Genomic DNA, 22565 nt, shown 5'->3' with positions numbered 1-22565 from the left:
CTGAACCCCACAAACTAGAACCTGAGAGTCACCATTCTACTTTCTGCTTCTATGAGTCTGACTTTCTTACATTCCACAAATAAGTGAGGTCATGCAGTATTTTTCTTTTTTATTTTTATTTTTTATTTTTTGAGATTGAGTCTCCAGCACCGAGGCTGGAGTGCAATGGCGCTATCTCAGCTCACTGCAACCTCTGCCTCCTGGGCTCAAGCGATTCTCCTACCTCAGCCTCTGGAGTAGCTGCAATTACAGGTGTGTGCCACCACACTCAGCTAAATTTTGTATTTTTAGTAGAGATGGTGTTTCACTATGTTGGCCAGGCTGGTCTCAAACTCCTAACCTCATGTGATCCCTCTGCCTTGGCCCCTCAAAGAGCTGGAATTACAGGCATGAACCACTGCACCCAGCCCATTGTAGTATTTGTCTTTCCATGCCTGGCTAAGTTCATAAAGCATAATGTCCTCTAGGTTTATCCACATTTTCACAAATGACAGGATTTCCTTCTTTTTAAAGGCTAAATAGTATTCCACTGTATGTACTACCACATTTTCTTTATCCAGGTTAGGTTAATTCCATACCTTGGCTATGGTGAATAATGGTGCAATAAACATGGGAATACAGGTATCTCTTTGACATACTCATTTTATTTCCTTTGGATATGGTGGGATTGCTGGATGATATAGTAGTTCTATTTTTAATTTTTTTAAGAATCTCTATACTGCTTTCTTTACACTAATGGCTGCACTAATTTACATTTCCAACAATGTGCAAGGGTTCCTTTTACTCCACTTTCTCACCAGCACTTTTGTCTTTTTGATCATAGTCATTCTAAAAGGTGTGAGGTGATATCTCATTGTGGTTTAATTTATTTTCCTGATGATGAATGATGTTGAGCATTTATTCATATACCTGTTGGCCATCTGTATGTCTTCTTTTGAGAAATGTCTATTCAGGTCCTTTGCCCATTTTTCAATCAGATTCTTTGTTTCCTTGCTATTGAGTTTTTTGTGTCCCTTATGTATTTTGGATATTCATTAGATATACGGTTCACAAATATTTTCCCCATTCCATAGGTTGTCTGTTTACTCTTTTGATTGTCTCCTTTGCTGTGCAGAGCTTTTAAGTTTAATGAAATCCCCTTTGTCTATTTTTGCTTTTGTGGTCATGTCCAAATAATCACTGCCCAGATCAATGTTAGGAAGCTTTTCCTTATGTTTTCCACTAGTAGTCTGCAGTTTCACATCTTACTTTTAAGTCTTTTTTCATTCATTTTTGTATATGATGTGAGATAAGGGGCAATTTTTCATTCTTCTGCATATGGATGCCCAGGTTTCTCAGCACCATTTATTTTCTCCATTGTGTATTCTTAATACCTTTGTTAAAGATCAGTTGACTGTAAACACATGGAATTATTTCTGGACTCTGTTATGTTCCATTGGTCAGTGTTTCTGTATTTATTGCAGTACAATGCTGTTTTGATTACTATAGCTTTGTAGTATATTTTAAAATCAGGTAGTGTGATGCCTCCAGCTTTGATCTTTTTGCTCAGGACTGCTTTGGCTATTTAGAGTCTTTTGTGGTTGCATATAAATTTGAGAATTGATTTTTCTATTTCTGTGAAAAACGTCATTGGAATTTTGATGGGATTGTATTGAATCTATAGACCACTTTGCACAGTATGGACATTTTAACAATATTAATTCTCCTGATTCAAAAAGACAGGATATTTTTTCATTTGTGTTTTTTTCCTTTTTTTTCATCAATGCTTTATAGTTTTCAGTGTATAGATCTTTCACTTCCTTGGCTAAATTTATTCCTGATATTTTTTATTATTGTAAATGGGATTTTTTCTTGATTTCTTTTTCAGGTAGTTTCTTGTTAGTGTATAGAAATGCTACAGATTTTTATATGTTGATTTTCGTCCCGCAACTTTACTCAATTTATTGCTTTTAATAGTTTTTAAAAGGAGTCTTAAGGGTTTATTTAACAGTTTTTTTAAGGAGTCCTAAGGATTTACTATACACAAGATTATTAATCTATTCAGATTTTATATTTCTTCATAATTCAGTCTTGGTAAGTTGTATGTTTCTAGGACTTTGTACATTTCCTCTGGGTAATCCAATTTGCTGGACTATAGTTTTTATATTAGTCTCTTAAGATCTTTTCGATTTCTGTGGTAGAGGTTGTAATGTCTCTTCCTCCATTTATAATTTTATTTGCATCTTCTTTTTTTCTTACTCTAGCTAAAGGTTTGCATTATTTTGTTTGTTTTTCAAAAGTGCAACTCTTCATTGATCTTTTCTATTATTTTTCTAGTCTCTATGTATTTCTGCTCGGATCTTTATTATTTCATTCCTATGCTGACTTTGGTCTTAGTTTGTTCTTCCTTTTCTAGTTCTTTGAGGTGTAACATTAGGTTATTTATTTAAAATCTTTCATATTTTTTGATGTAGGCATTTATTGCTATAAACTTTCCTCTTAGAACTGCTTTTGCTATATCCCATAAGTTTTGTCTGTGTTGTGCTTCTGTTTTCTTTTGTCTCAAGATACTTTTGGATTTCCTTTTTGATTTCTTCTTTGACCCATTGGTTATTCAGGAGTATTTTGTTTAATTTCAACATATTTGTGAATTTTCCAATTTTCCTGTTATTATAGTTTCATAGCATTGAGATAAAAGAAGATACTTAATATTATGTCAATCTTCTTGGATTTGTTAGGACTTGTTTTGTGACCTAACATATGATCTATCCTGGGTAATGTTCCATGTGCATTCAAAAATATCGTGTGTTCTGCTGCTGTTGAATGGAATGTTATACATATGTCTGTTAGGTCTACTTGGTCACTAGTGTTGTTCAGGTCAGCTGTTTTTCTTATTGATTTTCTGCCTGGATGATTTATCCATTGTGGAGAGTGGGGTCTGAAGTCCCTTACTACTGCTGTGTTACTATTTGTTTCATCCTTCAGTTCTATTAATATTTTCTTTATGTATTTAGGTGTTCCAACATTGGGCAAATACATATTTACAATCTTTATACCTTCTTGATGAATTGACCACTTTATCAATATATAATTATATATATCTTTGTTTCTTGTGACATTTTTTGACTAAAGTCTATTTTGTCTGACGTAAGTATAGACATCCCTGCTCTCTTTTGTCTACAGTTTTCATGAAATATCTTTTTTCATTCCTTCATTTTCAGGCTATGTGTATTTTTAAAGCTAAAGTGAGTCTCTTCTATGCTGCATGTATGTAGTTGTGTCTTGTTTTCTAATCCATTCAGCCACTCTGTCTTTTGATTGAAGAATCTATTTATATTTAATGTAATTAATGAGAAGGACTTCTATTGCCATTTTGTTGTTTCTAATTGTTTTGTAGTACTTTTGTTCTATTCTTCCTCTCTCGCTGTCTTCTTTGTAATTTGATAATTTTTTTCATAGTGGTAAGCTTTCTTTCTCTTTCTCTTTTGTGTACCCACTACAGGTCTATTCGTGTGTGTGTGTATGTGTGTATGTGGTTACCATGAGGCTTATGTAAAACATCTCATAGTTATAAGTCTCTTTTAAGCTGAAAAGAACTCCACTTGCATATGATAAATCTTAAACTTCTCACTCACATTATGTTATTAATGTCATAATTTACATTTTAAAAAAATAGATGGGGGTCTTGATATATTGCCCGGCCTGGTCTGGAACTCCTGGGCTTAAGTGATCCTCCAACCTCAGGCTCCCAAAGTGTTGGGATTACAGGTGTGAGCCACTGTACCCAGCCATAATTTACATTTTGTAGATAATGTGTATCTGTTACCAAATTATCATAAGTATAGTTATTTTTATTACTTTTGTCTTTTTAATTTTAATACTAGAGGTCAAAGTGATTTATGCCCCACCATGATGGTATTAATGTAGTCTCAATTTAACTACATTCTCATCTATATAGTGAGTTTTGTACTTTCATAGGTTTTCATATTGTCAGTTAATGTCTTACTTTTTTTTTTTTGAGACAAGGTTCTGCTCTTTCACCCAGGCTGGAGTGCAGTGATGCGATCACAGCTCACTGCTGCCTCAACTTCCTAGGCTCAAGTGATCCTCCCATCTCAGCCTCCAGAGTAGCTATGAACACAGGCATGTGACATTATGCCTAGCTAATTCTGAAACAAAAAAATTTGTAGAGACAGAGTCTCACTATGTTGCCCAGGTTGGTCTCTAATTCCTGGCCTAAAGCAATCATCCTGCCTTGGCCTCCTAAAGTGTTGGGATTACAGGCATGAGACACCATGCCCAGCATGTGTCCTTTCATTTAAACCTGAAGAACTCTCTTTAACATTTCTTGTAAGGTAGATCTAGTAGTGATGAACTCCCACAGCCTTTGTTTGCCTGGGAACATCCTTATCTCCCCTTCATTTTTGAAGAACTTCAATAATGCATATGTTAGTTGGCTTGATTATATCCCACAATTCTTATAGGCTGTCTACATTATTTTATCTTTTTGTTCCTCAAACTGCATAATCTCAAATGACTTGTCTTTGGGCTCTCTGATTCTTTCCTCTGCTCAATTGAGTCTCCAATTGGAGCACTCTTGAAGTTTTCAGTTCATTCATTGTGTTCTTTAGCACTAGAATTTGTTTGGTTCTTTTTCATGGTTTTTGTTCCTTTGTTGAACACTTTATTTTCTTCATGCATTGTTTTCCCAATTTTGTTTAGTTGTCTACTGTGTTTTCTTGCAGTTCACTGAGCTTCTTTAAGATGATTAATTTGAATTATTTCTCAGGCACTCAATAAAGCTCCATTTCTTTAGAGCTGGTTACTGGTGCTTTATTTTACTCCCATGACAGTGTCAAGTTTCCCTGATTATTTGTGATCCTTGTGGCCATGCACTGATGTTTGCACATTTGAAGAAGGAGGCACTGACCTCTTTATCATTACGGAGAACTGACCTCTTTATCATTATGTTTGGCCCCTCTTTATCCCTGATAACTTACCTTTCTCTGAAGTCCCTGTCTGAAATTAATACATTGACTTCTGCTTTCTTTTGATTAGTGTTATGGTATATACTTCTCCATTCCCTTCTTTTAATCTATATGTGTCTTTATATTTAAAATGAATTTCTCGTTGACAAGATATAGTTGGGTCTTGTTTTTTGATTCATTAAGACAATGTATCTTTTAATTGGTGTATTTAGATCATTAGCATTGAAAGTGATTATTGATCACAGTTGTCCATCAATGGATGATGGGATAAAGAAAATATAGTATATTTATATATACACTATGGAATACTACCCGTTTATTTAAAAAAAAGAATGAAGTCATGTCTTTTTTGCAACACTGAATGAGCTGGAGGCCATTATCTCAAGTGATATAACCCAGAAACAGAAAGTCAAATACCACATGCTCTCACTTATAAACAAAAGCCAAATATGTGTACACATGGACATAGCAAGTGGAATAATCGACATTGGAGACTCCAAAAGGTGGAAGGTTGGGAGAGGGGTGAGGGATGAGAAATTATACATGGGATATAATGTATACTATTTGGGTGATGGTTACAGTAAAAGTCCAGACTTCATTCACTATGCAATATATCCATGTAACAAAACTGCACTTTACTCCCTAAATCTATAAAAATAAAAAAAGAAAAGACAAAAAGCAAAAATTAAAATGAAAAAAACCCAAAGTGACTATTAACATAACTGGATTAAGATCTATCATATTTGTTACTGTTTTCTATTTCTTGCCCACCCCTCATTTTTTTTCCTATTTTTCTCTTTCACTCTTTTTCTTCCTTTTGTGGTTTCATTGAGTATTTTATATGATTCCATTCTCTATCCTTTCTCTCTCTCTCTCTCTCTATATATATATATATACACACACATATATATTATATAAAGTTATATAACATATATGTAACTTTTTAGAGGTTGCCCTAGTATATCTACAATACATATTTACAACTAATCCAAGTCCACTTTCAAATAACACTATACTTTTTCATAAGTAGTGCGAATACCTTATAACAACAAAATAATCCTAATTCTTCCATCCCATCTCTTGTATCATTGTTGTCATTCATTTCACTACGTGTATGTATATATGTATTCAATATATATTTCATTTCACTTATACATATATATTTTAATACATTATTATTTTGAATAAACATTATCTGTTAGATCAATCAAAACTAATAAAGATAAAAATTTTTATTTTACTTTCACTTACTCTTTCTCTGATGCTCTTCTTTATGTAGATCCAAATTTCTAACCTATATTATTTTCCTTTTCTCTGAATCACTTCTTTTAACATTTCTTGCAAGGCTGGTCTGCTGACAACAAATTCCCTCAGTTTTGTTTGTCTGAGAAAGTCTTTATTTCCCTTTCATTTTTGAAGGATCATTTTGCAGGGTACAGAGTTCTAGGCTAGTGAATTTTTCTTTCAGCACTAAATACTTTACTCCACCCTTCTTGCTTAGTTTCTGAGAAGTGGATAGGATTATTTTCTCCTTAATAGGTAGGGTTTTTCCCCTCTAGCTTCTTTCAAGAATTGCCTTTATCTTTGATTTTCTGCAGTTTGAAACTCATATACCTATGTGTGGATTTTTAGTATTTACCCACTTCGATGTTCTCTGAACTTCCTGGCTCTGTGATTTGGTGCCTGACATTAATTTGAAAACATTCTCAGTCATTATTGCTTCAAATATTTGTTTCTTTTTTCTCTTTCTGGTATTCCCATTATGTGTAAGTTACATCTCTGTAGATGTCTAACATTTCTTGGATATTTGTTCCAGTATTTTTTTTTCTTTGCTTTTCTGTTTGGGAAGTTTCTATTGACATATCCTCAAACTCAGAAATTCTTTCCTCAGCCATGTCCAGTCTACCAATAAGCCCATCAAAGGCATCTTCATTTCTTTTACAGTGATCTCTAGCACTTCTTAATTCTTAGAATTTTCATCACTCTGTTTACATTGCCCATTTGTTCTAGCATGCTGTTTATTTGGTCCAGTGCAGAACCCTTAGTATACTAGAGTTGTTTTAAATTCCCATTCTGACAATTCTAACAATCATGCCATATCTGACTCTGGTTCTGATGTTTGAAATGTCTTTTCAAACTGTATTTTTGGCCATTTAGTATGCCTTGTAAGTTTTTCTTGGCAGCTGGATATGATGTACTGGGTAAAAAGAACTGTGGTAAACAAGCCTTTAGTAATGTGGTGGTAAGGTTGTGGGGCAGGGGAGGGCACAGAAAGCATTCTATAGTCCTATGATTAGGTCTCAGTGTTGCAGTCAGCCGGCATCTGAACTGCAAACTTCACAAGTCCTTCTTAGCTCCCCACCTCCACTCCTTCAGTGAAACAGGATTGACTGTGGACTGACATCAGGTATTTCCCGTCTTTCAAGTTGGTTAGGCTCTGTTAAAACTCCAGTAGTTTATGCTCTGGAAAATAGTTTCACTTGAAGGAAGGCCTTGTTAAGAAGGATAGGATGCTCTGGCATATTTCAAAATCATTTGATTTCCTCTCACACTGTTGGAAACATGAAAGGATTTTCCTTAAATATTCACTTCAGAACATGGTCAAGCTCCTGAAAGGAAAACTCATGAAAGTGTGGAGGCTCCCTTATGACTGGGTCTTCTGGAGTTTTTAACTCTCAGACCTGTCCACTCTGGGCCTCCAGCAATTAGTTAATTACACTTCAGGTTTTCTTGCCCTGATACTAGCTCCCATAGAGGTTTCTGCTCATGGGTTTCTGCTGCAAAAACTTGTGATTCTCTGTATGCACCTGTATTTTTCTCCAAACCACAGGGCAGTGGTTTGCCCTCTGACCTCATTTCTCTGACAGATAAGAAGAGTTACTGATTTTTTTCAGGTTTTCCCTTGTTAGGACAGAGTGACGTTTTCCAAGCTCCTTATATCTGGGACCAGATAAGTACAGACGGAATTTTAAAAATGTATGTATACATAATATAAAAGAAACTACAATATAAAGAGGGTGGGTAATGGGAACCATAAGGCAAATGTCAGTAGGATTCACCTGTAAAGTCATGTGTCACGTTATTGTATTTTTTGTGGCAAGGTTAACTTCTGATATTTTTAATTGTTATAGGATTATTCAAGTTTTCACTTTCTTGTTTAGTCAATTTAAAACTGTATTTTAAAAAGGATAACCATTTCATTGAAGTTTTTGTATTTACTGGCATGAAGTTGTTCAACACAGAATTTAGCAGAAACTATCAATGTGAAAGCTGGTTTGGCACAGGCTGACCTCTCAGGATTTCTGCTTTCATGCTTTTCATGACAGCTCAGCATATCATAAAAAGGCATATTTATTGTATTTTCCCAGCATTTAGTTGTGTCAACTGGTAGAGTTAGTCATGGCATATAGCCTGCCATGCAGAAACAGAGTGTATGGTTGTTCTTTCTTAAATTAGGACATAAGTCCTCAAAGCCTGAGAAACACTTTACTCTATACTAATGTATTCTTCAACTAGACTAATGGTAGAAGTCCAAGCCTTGGTGTTATTCATGATATGTCTTTCTCTGTAATATAATGAACCCCGGACTGGGGAAAAGAAGCCTTGGCTTCTTGCCCAGGTCACCTATTTTTGTCATTGCTGGGTCACTTTAAGGGAATACTATATACTCTGATCCTACACTTTTCCATCTGTGACTTGGGATGTTAATTTTTTTTTTCGTGTATGTTGCAAACATAGTGAGGTTGTTGCGAGGATCAAAAAATATCCACTTAAGCGAATGAGGTTTTTGTCACTTTATACAAGGTATTATTTTTCTGTGTGGCACTACACTAAATGGGATGCATACAAGTCATATTTCCAATTCCAACCCTCCCCTCACAGCCTGCCAACTCTTATCCAAGCAATCCTGATGTACAGCCAGTCTGAAAAACCCCTGTACCACAGTATACATTCTCCATAACATTATGGAGAAGTGAAAATATACAAATTTTGAAGTGACAAGTAAAAGAGCACTACAGGAATTTCACGGTTATAAAAGACATTAATCAAGGAGAATTCACAATTGCTCTTCCAACCACTAAGGAACAACAGTCTTACATTTTAGGGTTCTTTCAAGCATTTGAAGCCCTTTTCTTTGATTTCCAGAACAATACTTTGAGGATGGTGACACAGGTGGGACAGGCCCCCCACTTTGCAGATGAAATAATAAGAGCTTGGAGATGCTAAACTACATCTTCTAGCTCCCTTTCCTAATTACTTTCTTCTAAAGTTGAGTTTTTGTCATCTTGTATTGCAACTGTCCATTTTCTTCTCTGTTCCCCCACTGAACTGAAAGTTCTTTAAGGACAAGATCCATGTTTTATTGTTCTTTGGAGCCCTGGTGCCCGGGACAATGTCTGAAAACAATTTAATTTTGCTGTTGAATGAATAGATCTCTATTTAGTGCATATAAAAATGAGGTGAAGAGAGGCTAAGTGACTGACACAGATCAGAAAGCACCTTTTCAAGAGGACCAGGCCTAAAATTGAGGCCATCTGACTCCTAGTCATAAGGTCTTTTCTCTATATCATATTGTCTCCTTAAAGAAGTGGACTTTGAGTGGCTGTCTAAAAATAGAATGAACCCTGACCAGACAGAGATGAGTAAAGCTTGGAAAAACATCCAGAAGAGGTACTGGGATAATCAGGCAAACAAGACTCCTAGCAGATGAGCTTTGATGGGATGAAGGAATAGACTACACAATAGAAGATAAGGGAGAGATGACATGAGCCAGTGCCACTGTAGGGACAAATGATATACATGCAAATGATGGGAGGGACTCAAATGAAGGACAAAGACAACCAGGCATCAGAGGAGGTGATGACATTGGAGGGCAGCCTGGGGAAAAGTACATCACTGTTACTGAAATGGAAAGGGAGGACCAGATCCAGATGGCACTGGTTTTAGAAGTAGGGAATGTGAAGTGTATGTGTATGTGTATGTGTGTATGTGTTTTATGATTTGTTATTGACATTTTGGGGGAAAAGTTGAAAATAAATCCCAACTCTCATCCTCTATCCATCCTCATGTGATTAAAGTCTGGAGAATGTTTAATGTTTTCTTTCAGAAATACTTGTTGATTGCTTTTTTCATTTTTGTGAGCTGCTGAGTGCAAAAGATGAGTATTACACACCATACTTTCCCCCAAGGAATGAGTAACTTAATTTTTATCCCAAAAGACTTAGTAAAATAAAAGCTTCAGTTTCCTCACTTACGACTAGAGATCTAAAGTAATTTCCTAATTTTCATCCTTAAATAAATAACAGTTCACTTAAATGTTATCTGTTAACTATTTCTACACAATAGAAGATAAGGGAGAGATGACATGAGCCAGTGCCACTGTAGGGACCAATGATATACATGCAACTGATGGGAGGGACTCAAATGAAGGACAAAGACAACCAGGCATCAGAGGAGGTGATGTTAAGAAATGTTAACTTCTTAATATATTAAAGGATATATTTTATCCTTTAATATTAAAGGATATATTTTATCCTTTAATATTAAAGGATTATATTTATTCCTTTATATATTATTATATAATAATATTATATATAAGGTATAAGGTATAATATATACCTTATATATAACATTATATAATAATATTATATATAAGGTATAAGGTATAATATATACCTTATATATAACATTATATAATAATATTATATATAAGGTATAAGGTATAATATATACCTTATATATATTATATAATATTATATAATATTGTATAAAGGAATAAATATAATCCTTTAATATTATATATAATACACCTTATATATAAATTAATATTAATTATTAATTAAGGATTAAATATCAATCATTTAATATTATATAATATACCTTATATAATATTATTAATTAATTAATATTAATTAATTAAATAATAATTATTATATAATATATACCTTACATATTATATATAATATATACCTTACATATTATATATAATATATACCTTACATATTATATATAATATATACCTTACATATTATATATAATATATACCTTACATATTATATATAATATATACCTTACATATTATATATAATATATACCTTACATATTATATATAATATATACCTTACATATTATATATAATATATACCTTACATATTATATATAATATATACCTTACATATTATATATAATATATACCTTACATATTATATATAATATATACCTTACATATTATATATAATATATACCTTACATATTATATATAATATATACCTTACATATTATATATAATATATAATATTATATAAAGGAATAAATATAATACTTTAATATTATATATAATATACCTTATATATAACATTACATTATTATAATATATATTATTATTATATTAAATATTATAATATTAAAGAAGATAATATTAAAGGATTCAATGAATATTACAGACCTAAATTTCACAAAGTGGTAAGTGACTTGTGTCTGGGCTTAATCAGTACTCTGTTCTAACTGAGAAGATAAAGTTTCTAGATTTTTTTGTTTACATAAAAGAATTTAGTTCCAACTGTTCTTCATATTCAGATGATCTTAATGTTCTTTTGCGAGGCGTGGCACATAGAAATGAGAGTTCACAGGTGACATCATGAACTTCTCTTTCTGGAACTGGTACCAGATGGAATAAACATGATTACTGTAGCCTGTTAAACAGAATTTCATCAATTTAATAGCATTTTAAACCTCTTCACTTTCTCCAATCAGATGATCCTGGAGCCAATGAAGCGGCTGGGCCCTCTTAAATTTGATAGCTTGCTGTGAACTTTTTATCTAAAACCGACCCTTCAGCCAATTGAGATACAAGACTGACTCAGTCCCTCTTGGGACAATTCATGGAGTGGCTGCTAAGAAATAAGCATTAATAGAACTGTCCCTGAATGTATAAGGTGAAACATCTCTCCACAAAACGAAGACAGCGAACAGAGAATTGCTGTTTTGCTAGTCCATAAAGGTTTGCTGATATTTCTCAGGGAACAATTAATTACTAAAAATGAAAAGTAAAAGTGTACTTACATTTGAGCCCAAAGCTAGGTCGAGGCTCACACTGGCAAACTTAAGGAGACCTATAGTATATTTAAGGGAATTTTGAATACCTCCTTACTGTTATGGTTTGAATGTTTGTTCCCTCCAAAAGTCGCGTCGAAACAGTATTTAGAGGCGAGACTGTTAAGAGGTGATTAGGCCATGGGGGCTCTGCCCTCATGAAGAGATTAATGTCATTATCTTGAAAGTGGCTTCATTATCAAAAGTTGAATTTCGCCCCCTACTCCCTCTTTCTCTCTTGCCCTCTCTTGGCTCTTCTGCCACGCGAAGAACAGCATTGCTTCCTGCCTCGGGAGAATGCAAGGCGCCGTCTTGGAAGTGGGAGTTGGACCCTTACCAGATATCAAACCTTCTGGTGCCTTGATCTTGGACTTCCCAGCTTCCAGAATGCTAAGAAATTAATTTCTATTCTTTATAAATTACCCAGTCTGTGGTATTCTGTTATAGCAGTACAGAAATAAGACACTTACAAAATCTGCCCTTTCCACCCACCACACTCATACTGCTATCCCATACATATTTTGGAGTTATTTCAACCATGGAGGAAATTAACAAACCAATAATTTAAAGTGTAGTTTCTATTCTCTCTCTCTATCTCGCTCGCTTACTCTGTCCTGTTATAAACAGATTTATTGTGATGCTAATCAGGCTTAAACTTCAGGGCAGTTCCTTGCCCAGGTGTATGGTCATATGCTTTTGCACAATTTGAAAAAAGACATTTTAATCATGATTGGTAAAAACTACTGTCTCTTCTGCCTGTCTTCCCCTTGTAGCAGGCATTGGAAGGGTGGTGGCCTTGACAATCTGGCTAAGGGGAAGTTGAGTTGGGGAGACATTCAACTTGGGCTAACTGGATATATTTATGTGGATTACAGACAACTCTGTATATGGTTAAATTACTGATAGCTGTTCTGCTGGAAGAATGGATTCCAGGAATATCATTACCACCCACTGCTCTCACTTAAGCCAGTGTCATAAGAGGAAGGTGTGGAGCAAAACGCTGTATCACTAAATAAGCATGTTCTATGCAGCCTGGCACCAGAAGCATAAATGTGTTGGAGATAAAATATGATTTGAAACATATGAAATCTGACGTTCTGACCATCAGACATGTAAAAGCAGAAGCAGTAAGATTCCAGTTTCATGGACCCCAAGTCAAAGGAGAATTTCTTGCCTGTTAAGAATATATTTAATAATTCAGAGTATACAATTACAAACTCATCATAAAATAACTTTCCCAATTAACTCCTATATAAAATGGATAAAAGTTATTCTGTCAATAAGCAAATTATAACAAAAACATTTTCAAATCATACCAAAATTAACTCATTAAGATGAGATGATACATTTGAAAGAGAATAAGCAGACTTTGGATTGTCTAATAATCTAGGTAATGAAGAAGAGTAAATCACATGAACATATTCGAAAAATATTTAAATATCTTCTTGCTGATTTGAAATAAAATACTAGTGGTAATGAAGATCATTTCAATGAGGATTTTGATGATAAACTGGCTAATGAGTTGTCAATTTCCACAAAGACCAATGGAACAGAATAGTGAACCCAGCAATAAAGTCACACGCCTACAGCCATTTGATCCTCAACAAAGTCAACAAAAATAAGCAATGGGGAAAGGGATCCCTGTTCAATAAATGGTGCTAGAATATGTAACTAGTCATAGAAAGAAAAATAAAACTGGACCCCTATCTGTCATTATATACAAAAATTAACTCAAAATGGATAAAAGATTTAAATGTAAGACCTCAAGCTATAAGAATACTGGAAGAAAACCTAGGAAACATCATTCTGGACATTGGTCTTAGGAAACAACTTATGAGTAAGTCCTCAAAAGCAAATGCAACAAAAACAAAAATTGATAAGTAGACCTAATTAACTAAAGAGCTTCTGCATCATAAAAGACACTATCAACAGAGTAAAAAGACAACCCATTGAATAGGAGAAAATATGTGCAAACTATGCACCCAACAAAGGTCTAATATCCACAATCTATAAGGAACCTAAACAAATAAACAAGCAAAAAACAAATAATCCCATTTAAAAATGTGCAAAAGACATGAACAGACAAGCATTCAACAAACATGAAAAGATGTTCAACATCAATAACCACCAGAGAAATGCAAATTGAAGCCACAATGAGACACCCTCTCACACCAGTCAGAATGGCTATTATTAACAAGTCAAAAAACAATAGCTGGCAAGGCTGTGGGGAAAAGGAAATGCTTGTACACTTTTGCTGGAAATGTAAATTAGTTCAGCCACTGTAGACAGCAGTTTGGAGATTTCTCAAAGAACTTAGAACTACCATTCCACCTAGTCATCCCACTACTGAGTATACATCCAAAAGAAAATAAATAATTCTACCAAAAGGCATAGGTACTTATATGTTCACTGCAGCACTATTCACAATAGTAAAGACATGGAATCAACCCAGGTGCCCATCAATGGTGGACTGGATAAAGAAAATGTGGTACACATATACCACAGAATACTATGCAGTTATAAAAAAGATCATGTCTTTTTCAGCAATATGAATGTAGCTAGAGGCCATTATCCTAAGCAAATTAATGCCAGAACAGAAAACCAAATACCACATGTTCTCACTTATAAGTGGGAACTAAACAATGGGTACTCATGGACTTGAAGATAACAACAATAGACACTGGGGATTACTAGAGGTGGGGAGAGGGGCCAAAGGTTAAAAAATAGCTATTGGGTACTATGCTTAGTACCTGGGTAATGGAATCAATTGTACCCCAAACCTCAGCATCACCCAGTATACCCAGCTAAGAAACTTGCATGTGTACCTCCTGAATTTAAAATAAAAGTTGAAATTATCTTAAAAAAAAAAGAGAGTTGTCAATTGCATGGCTATTTAAAATGTATCACTGCATAAGAAAAATTAAAATGCCCTGATAATATAATCCTAAAAACCTGGCTGACATTACAAATGATGAGTTGTAAAGCTGAAAGAAGCTTTTGCAAACTATCAGTAATTTTTTTAAAAAAAGTCTGATCAACAATTTCAGAGAAAAAATTATCTTTTAATTCACTGTATACAAAATGAAATTACAAATTGTCTATAATTAAAGAAGTGAATAAGAAATGTGTGCAAGAAAATGCAGAATTGTTAAAAAGGTATATCAAGTAGTTAATATAAATATTTGTATAGATTTTGTGATATATATGGTGATTATCAGCTTTTTACAAATGTGACTTGTTATTCTTTTCTTATTCTAAATAAATGTTCATTTTTGTAACTAATGTTGTATTAGAATTTTTATTCATCTTACTTAAAACCTGAATCCTTTTTAAATCAATGTTACCCAAGTACTCATGAACAAAATCATTAAGTATTGAATTTTTAAGATTCAAATCTCTCTTCAAAGCCAAATTTAAGAAAAAATAGTAGGATAGTCACATCAGCTTCCTCTCAGCATAAACTGAAATACTAAATTAGGAAGGTTAGACCACAGTGTTCTAAATCACCGGCTTCTCCATTTCTCTATGACTTGTTGACTTCTTTTAGGTGATTAGTTGACCTTTTGATACAACAAATATTTACCAAGCAGCGAAAAGAATCCAAGAACAGTTATGTCCAAGGAGCTTGCAAATCTATCCTACCAGGAAAGGAAAACATGACTTCTGAAATACAATAAGTAAGAGAGAGGTATGTAGAGAGGCATAGAGTTCTCCAGGGATTCTAAAGAGGGGAAGATGACTGCCAAGAAAGGTGATTAGGAGAACCTTAAGAGGAGACAGTGGGACTATATTCATTTCCCCATTCCATTATAGAAATGATTTAAGGGGCATATAAGAGAGACACAACAAGAGAGAATACACTAAATGTTGAAGCAAAATAAAAAGACAAAAACGAGGAGAATATAATAAAGGGCCAGAAAATAGGGCTAAAAGTACAGTCCATGATGCCTTGTCCACTTATTCCAAGAGGACCTCGAATGTGGCTCTTGGTGTAGGGATAAGGAGATAATTGATTCAAAATGAGCCTTGAAGTGAAGGGTTGGGGTCTGAGTTTACAATTAAAATGAAATGATGGCAAAAACCTGGGAAGTAGGGTGTTGTTAACGTTTTCCCCACATTAGCCAGAATAGAGACCCTCTCTGCTCCAGACATTAAGCACTGGGGAAAGTGGTTATTCCAAGAGGCATCTTACTCTGATTAGGCCTTGGCAGTTGTGCTGTACCATAAGTTATATATTTTCCAGTCCAAAGCAACAAAACCCTTAATGCATGTAATGTCCACATAGCTTCCATAGTTCACCTGCTAAAACATAAAAATAATGCCAGCTAATTCAACACTGCATAAATCACAAGGCCGTTGAGAAGACAGCATCCAATAGAATCCACACAGCCTTCTGTTGCTCTTTCAGAACCATCTCTATAATTGTTTTTGTATTTCACTGATATGTTTGCTTTTTGACATAAAGGACTTAAAGAGAAAATTATAATTTCAGTAAAATTTTATGCTCATATCATGGCTATAAATGATCATAATGATGTTATTTTGATAATATATCTGCATCTCCTAAAAAAGGATGCTACAAATAATAAGTAATACATACTCTGCAGTTTTTTTTTTGACATTTCACATATAGAAAAACCATGAACAACTTTCCCCTTTGTACTGAGAGGCATTCCAAAACTGGAAAGGCAAATTTTTATTTAAATAAATCAGTCTCACAACTGTAATTCGAACTTGAAATTAGCAAAGTTTCTTTCACTTCTTACACATAAAAACCTTAAATTTTAACTGTAATAAAGTGTGAATCCTTTAATAACCTGGATTTTTAAAAGGTGTCACCCAATGGGGTAATGAAAAGGGGATGTTAATGTACTAGCTTCCTTGAAAATATTTAAACATTTTCATACAATACTAGAAAACTTCCCTTTTTCCACGTTTAGCTTAATAGAACAAATCACATGAAAGTTTCATGGTGGTTCTTTTATTTATAAAATAATCACATTCAAGTCTTACCAGAGAGTAGCAAAGTCTTCAATTCCTTTCCTTTCCTTTGAAGAAATAATGTAGACCAATCACTCATAAATCCCTCTAATTATAAATAAAATCCAAGATATTATTTGACAATGAGATGCTTTATTAAACTTCATACATTTACTATATAAGAATTCTGTGAAAAAATGGGGTATGAAATTATTTTGGATCTGAATCTTTGCATTATAAAATCTAACCCAAAACTATGTCATCTCACTGTATTCTGTGACTATCAGCACATGGATGACCAAAGGCAACTACTTCCTTTCCTGGCAAAACAAGACAAGTTTCAGCTGACTTCCCCATGGTGTTACAAGTCCTCCTAGTGAAGTAAAAAGTCCCAACCCCTCTTTCTATGCATGTCATCTCCAGGAAGGTAAGCTTTAGGAAGCACCTGCGCCAGCCCTATATCTGTGCTTGGCATGAGGTTCACACAGGTTCGGCCTTGAGATGGGGATGTTCCTCTCAACCAAACAACTCTACTTGAATTATTCCGAGACTCCTTGGAGGGGTGAAACTTCTGGAAAAAAAGAGAGTAAGAGAGAAAGAGAGAGAAAAGATCTGAATAGTGACAGGAATACACAAAGGATCAAATTCAGCTGCACCAGTGCTAAGGGGAAGAATGAAGAAATTGGAAAACAAGCAGCTTTGCAGAACGCTCTCTGGTATGACAAAAACTGACCAGATTGTCACTGCTTCTGACTTAACTAATGCTTGTGAAGGCCATCCATTCTCTTACCAGGCCTGGGTGTCTCTGCAGTGAGATGTCTGTGGTTGGTAAACAGTTCTGTAGAGTCTTGTTCTACTGATCTTTCTTCTAGGTCTGACTCTGGGATTGTAGTACAACCACCTAGTTGAAAAATACAAACAATATTTTAAGCAATGTGTAAGAAAATCTGCCTCTCTACACAGCAGTCATAGCTTAGGAACACACTGATCATAAAGATAATAAATGACGTGACAACAATCTTCAGGAGTGGCCTGAAAAGAATAACCTTAAATGTTTCTTTTTGGTGAGAATACTGGGAATGAATTACTGCCCCTAAAGACATATTATACTGATTATGACTTGGCAACAGCAGCAACAGTATTGTCTTTAAATTTATCCTTTTTAAAGTCAGAAAGGACAAAACCTATCCTATAGCATATGTGATATCCAGAATATAAAAGCCCCTCAGCAGGAATTCCCTTTAATACCAGAGCATCAGAAACTATAAAAGAAGCAAAGCACATGAACCATGAGGGAAAGAAGCCTTCCTTGAGCAAAGAGAAAGGTTGCTGGTGTTCTGGGACGGTGGTTGTGGTGGTATTTCTCTGGAATTTGATTCTATTCCTGAATCCCAACACCTTACAGCACAGACACAAACACTTCATAATTCAACAGCAAAGTCATGAACTGCATTGTGGAAGATTTCAATCCAAAGGTGACTTGAGGATGAGCTGGCACTGCTGTGCTTTTGAAGTACTGGGTATAACTCATTTGACTTTATCCACCAAAATCTTGTATGGGAAACTCACAATCATGAGAGAATTTCCTGACTACATCTGCAACTTGATTTGACTGATTTGCCATCATTTCCTGGAAATGTACTAACATGTTGTATACTGTACATGCTTTTTTCTGAAGCCATTCTTCTTTTTAATGAAGTGTGATTTCTTTTTCTGGGCTTCTCACACACAGAGTCCAAAGCCTCAGCTCTCAAGTTTGGTTTTATGCATGAGGGGGTTTATGAAGCTCACATCATTCTGAGGAAAGAGAGGGTATCAGCAGCACTGATTTCAAAACCACATCATTCAAATGAGAGGGAAGTGGCAAGATCCCAGGTTTGAAGGAAAACACACCTTACTATCCACGCCTCTGCATCAACTCTGAAACAGAAATCGATGCTGAGGGAAATGAGAGAAACGCATTTCCACACTCATAAAATAAGAATTAGAGCTATCCTCAGAGATTCCCTGAATAGAAAACATTAGAATTATCCATCAATGCAATGGAACTTGCCCAGCCATACCCGAAAATGACAAGGGCCTTATCCAGAAGGAGAACCAGGCTTATTTTTAATCTCTCCAAAGCCTGTAGATCACAGTAACAAGAACTATCATTATTGAGTACTTTCTAAGGGCTAGAAATCCTGCCCATATTATCTCACTTAATTCCTACACACTACACCATGAAATAGATATTATTATTATTATTATTCTCATTTTATAAGAAAACTGAGGTCTCATGAGATTCAGTAACTTGCCAATGTCACAGAACTCCAGTCTTGTCACACGGTGGGGCTGAGACCTTTGGAGAGGCCCAAAAAGCCAGTTCTTTTCTTCTTCTTTACGCTCATCCAACTGAGTAAAAAGGCAAAGGGTATATGCGGTGGTGGCAGGGGCTGGGGGGAGACCTGGAAGACTAATGACAGGGAAGAGCAGAAAGAAGTGATGTGCACCCTGCTGAACAGAACCCTGAAAAAAAAAAGGCAGAAAAGTCACTTCTCCATCCCTGAGACAGAGGGAGGTGGGGGAGGCCAGGAATGCTGTACTTATGCAGCTGCCTTCACACACACGACAACTTCAGGAGCAAGGAAGAGACGTCCCCCAGCCAACAGATGAGAGCGAGTTTGATGAGCAGTTAAGACAGCTGCCACGTGCTTGGGGAGAGGCAGGTCTCCACTGATAAATTAGTGTCCCTTTCATTCCAGCTGACTCAGTATTTTGACAAAACAGAAATAGAAGACTTCCTAGTTCTCTATCATGTGGGCTCAAAAGGAAAAGCCAGTTGCTATAGATTATCAACAATGAACGTAATTTCCTCTCTTCTCTTTGCCCTACCCCACATACAGAGACGGCAAGGTGCCCTGCCCTGGCGCTCTAACCCTCAGGTGCTGTAGTGGGCACAGATTGCATGCACCTCCTCAGACTCCACACCCACAGCAAGGGCTGACCAGCCACTTGCCCTGGGAATGCCACCCACCTTTCTTTCTTTCTTTCTTTCTTTTTTGAGACAGAGTTTCGTTCTTGTTGCCTAGGCTGGAGTGCAATGGCGTGAACTCGGCTCACTGCAACCTCCGTCTCCCAGGTTCAAGCGATTCTCCTGCCTCAGCCTTCATGAGTAGCTGAGATTACAGGCATGCGCCACCATGCCCAGCTAATTTTGTATTTTTAGTAGAGATGGGGTTTCTCCATCTTGGTCAGGCTGGTCTCAAACTTCCAACCTCAGATGATCCGCTTGCCTCAGCCTCCCAAAGTGCTGGGATTACAGGCGTGAGCCACCGTGCCTGGTACCACCCCCCTTTCTTTGGATGCCTCCTGTAGCCAGACTGCCCAATGGCACACCCAGAGTGTCTGCCACTTCCAGTTTGGGAAGAACAATGTTGGTGGGCTCTGGCATCCTGCCCAGCGAGTGCATCATAGGAAAAGAAAAGAAGCCGAAGCTGAGCAGAGAATTCCCCCTCTGCTCCCACCAACTAGGAATATGCCGGATGATTAGTTCTCTTCTGTAGGCCTCGAAAAAAAGTGGCTGCACCTGCTCAGCCTCTTCATGGCTCTTGGAAAGAGGCACTCCCAGGTGCAGGCAGCACCACTCTGCATAGCCTCATATATTCCCTTGGTTGCTGCCCTTTGTCCCCACCCTCCCTTCCCTGAGTTTGTGTTCTCAAACAACCATCACTTTAATCCTTGCCCCAGGCTCTGTCCTCTTGAGAAAATCACTGATACTGGGAGTAGTTCTGTAACAAAAAGTAGGTCTTCACAATGGAATTTTGAAGTTAGACTGGCCACCCATCTGAAAGCACTAGGGGCTCCATAGCTGGAGGTGAACGGGATGGTAATAGCCCCTGGTGTGCAATTACTTATGCTTTTACCCATGCTTAACTAGGATGATGTGCAGGCAGAAGTCAAGACACTGGGAGATCAAGGGGCTGTGGCATGGAAACATGTAATTATAAGGATTTCAGATGCTGCTTCCGATGACTGCGTATCTTGCAAAAAGAAAATGGCAGCTCATGGGCTAATGGGCAATGGGAGGTAAGTCCACAAATTCGGAAGGCCTCTTTGGCCTTGCTCATGTAATGAGATCACACCAGCCAAACAGGAATCACCTGGGAGCCTGTCAGAAATGCAGAATCTCAGGCCCCATCCCACATCTACTAAATTGACATCTGCTAAGAAACAACAGATGAGTATATCTGATACTTTTGCTAGGAAAAAAATATATATTTGTTAAAAATTTAAAGTTAAGCAAATAAAAGAATATAGATAAAATATAAAACTTCCAAACAAACTGAAACTCTCTGAGGTCATCCATGGAAATGAAGCCTGGGTTCTATGGACTCCAGATGAAGTACCCTTGGCTTAGAGTCCATCCCATAAAAGGAGAAGGGGAAGAAAAGCTGCAGCTGGAGGAAGTCATCCAAACACAATGGCAAGTGTGACACAAATGAGCCCGCAGGCAAGGACAAGCAGAACTGCAGGCTTCTGGCCTGGAAATCAGGCAAGCGTCTCGCCTCGAGGAGGGCAGGGGACTTAAAATCCCATGGACCTACTGTGTGCTGAGCACTCTACCTTGCATTTTCAGTACAGTAACTCACTCCATCCTCAAATAACGCTGTCACAAAGGGCTCAGTGCCCTCACTTCACAAGGGTAAATGTATTGATAGTAATGTGTGCTTTTCTTCTACTGGCCCTCCCCCTGCCCCTTTTCCTACAATGTTACCCCAGGTCATTTTGTGCCTCCTCGCCTCCAAGGAAGTTTGTAATGGGGCCCCCATGAATAAAAGTAGCCTGGAAATACTTTTCTTTCCAGCTTTGGTTTTCCATAGCCAGGGCTCCCTGAAGAGACGGAACTGAGAGAGTAAGAGGCAGCTGGTACCTGAGTTGGCTCAGAGGCAGCAGCCCACAGCCCAAGGTAACAAGACATCATCCAGAGATGGAGGCATGGGACACAGAAGGACTGGGCACCAGAAGCCCCAGCCTTAGCCACAGTGAGGCCTGGAGTTGACTCCACTGATGGCTCAGGCATTGAGGCTGTGGGTAGCTACTGTGTCCTCATTTTCTGAGCCCCATGTATAAGCCTCCCTGGATGCAGTGGGGTGTGGCAAGGGTGGGCAATAATAACTGAGACTGAATTCCTTACCCTCTTACTATTAAAGAAAATATAAATTTTACATTTCTTGCATCTCTGACTTAGCTATGCAGAGTCGGGCCTGCTAGAAAGTTTCAATTTATTAAATAAAACCAAGAGATTATGGTATTTGCTAAGGCTTACACAAGTTTCTATACCACTGTAACTCGGCTCTCTATAGTTTACAGCGATGCTTCTCAAAAAAAAACTTGCTTTTCAAATTTCCAATCTATCTAAACCAATACTTTTGTAAAAGGTAACAGAAATGAATAAAAAGAACTAGTAGAAAAATTAAATGAATAAGACATCAGCTTTCACCTTTTAGAATTAGGTTCAACAGTCGTAAAAACGCCCTTTCAATT

General features: G+C 36.4%; 1 protein-coding gene across 16 annotated transcripts in view; it reads right to left on the bottom strand.

Moving 5' to 3' along the window:
• BBS9 (Bardet-Biedl syndrome 9) overlaps window positions 1-22565 on the bottom strand; it is a 797962-nt gene that overhangs the window by 281838 nt on the left and 493559 nt on the right. For 8 of the 16 annotated variants that reach the window (XM_063814155.1, XM_054655541.2, XM_063814156.1 and 5 more), the window contains one exon: window positions 17830-17940. In XM_063814155.1, coding sequence (XP_063670225.1) covers window positions 17830-17940 — 111 coding nt within the window. Of the gene's footprint in view, window positions 1-17020; window positions 17611-17829; window positions 17941-22565 lie in introns of those variants that run through there. The other 8 variants (XM_063814159.1, XM_063814157.1, XM_063814158.1 and 5 more) reach the window with 3 other exon arrangements.

The sequence above is a fragment of the Pan troglodytes genome, chromosome 6 (genome assembly GCF_028858775.2).
Source record: "Pan troglodytes isolate AG18354 chromosome 6, NHGRI_mPanTro3-v2.0_pri, whole genome shotgun sequence".
NCBI lineage: Eukaryota > Metazoa > Chordata > Mammalia > Primates > Hominidae > Pan > Pan troglodytes.
The sequence above is the reverse complement of the archived record's forward strand: the minus strand, read 5'-3'. Positions and strand labels throughout refer to the sequence as shown.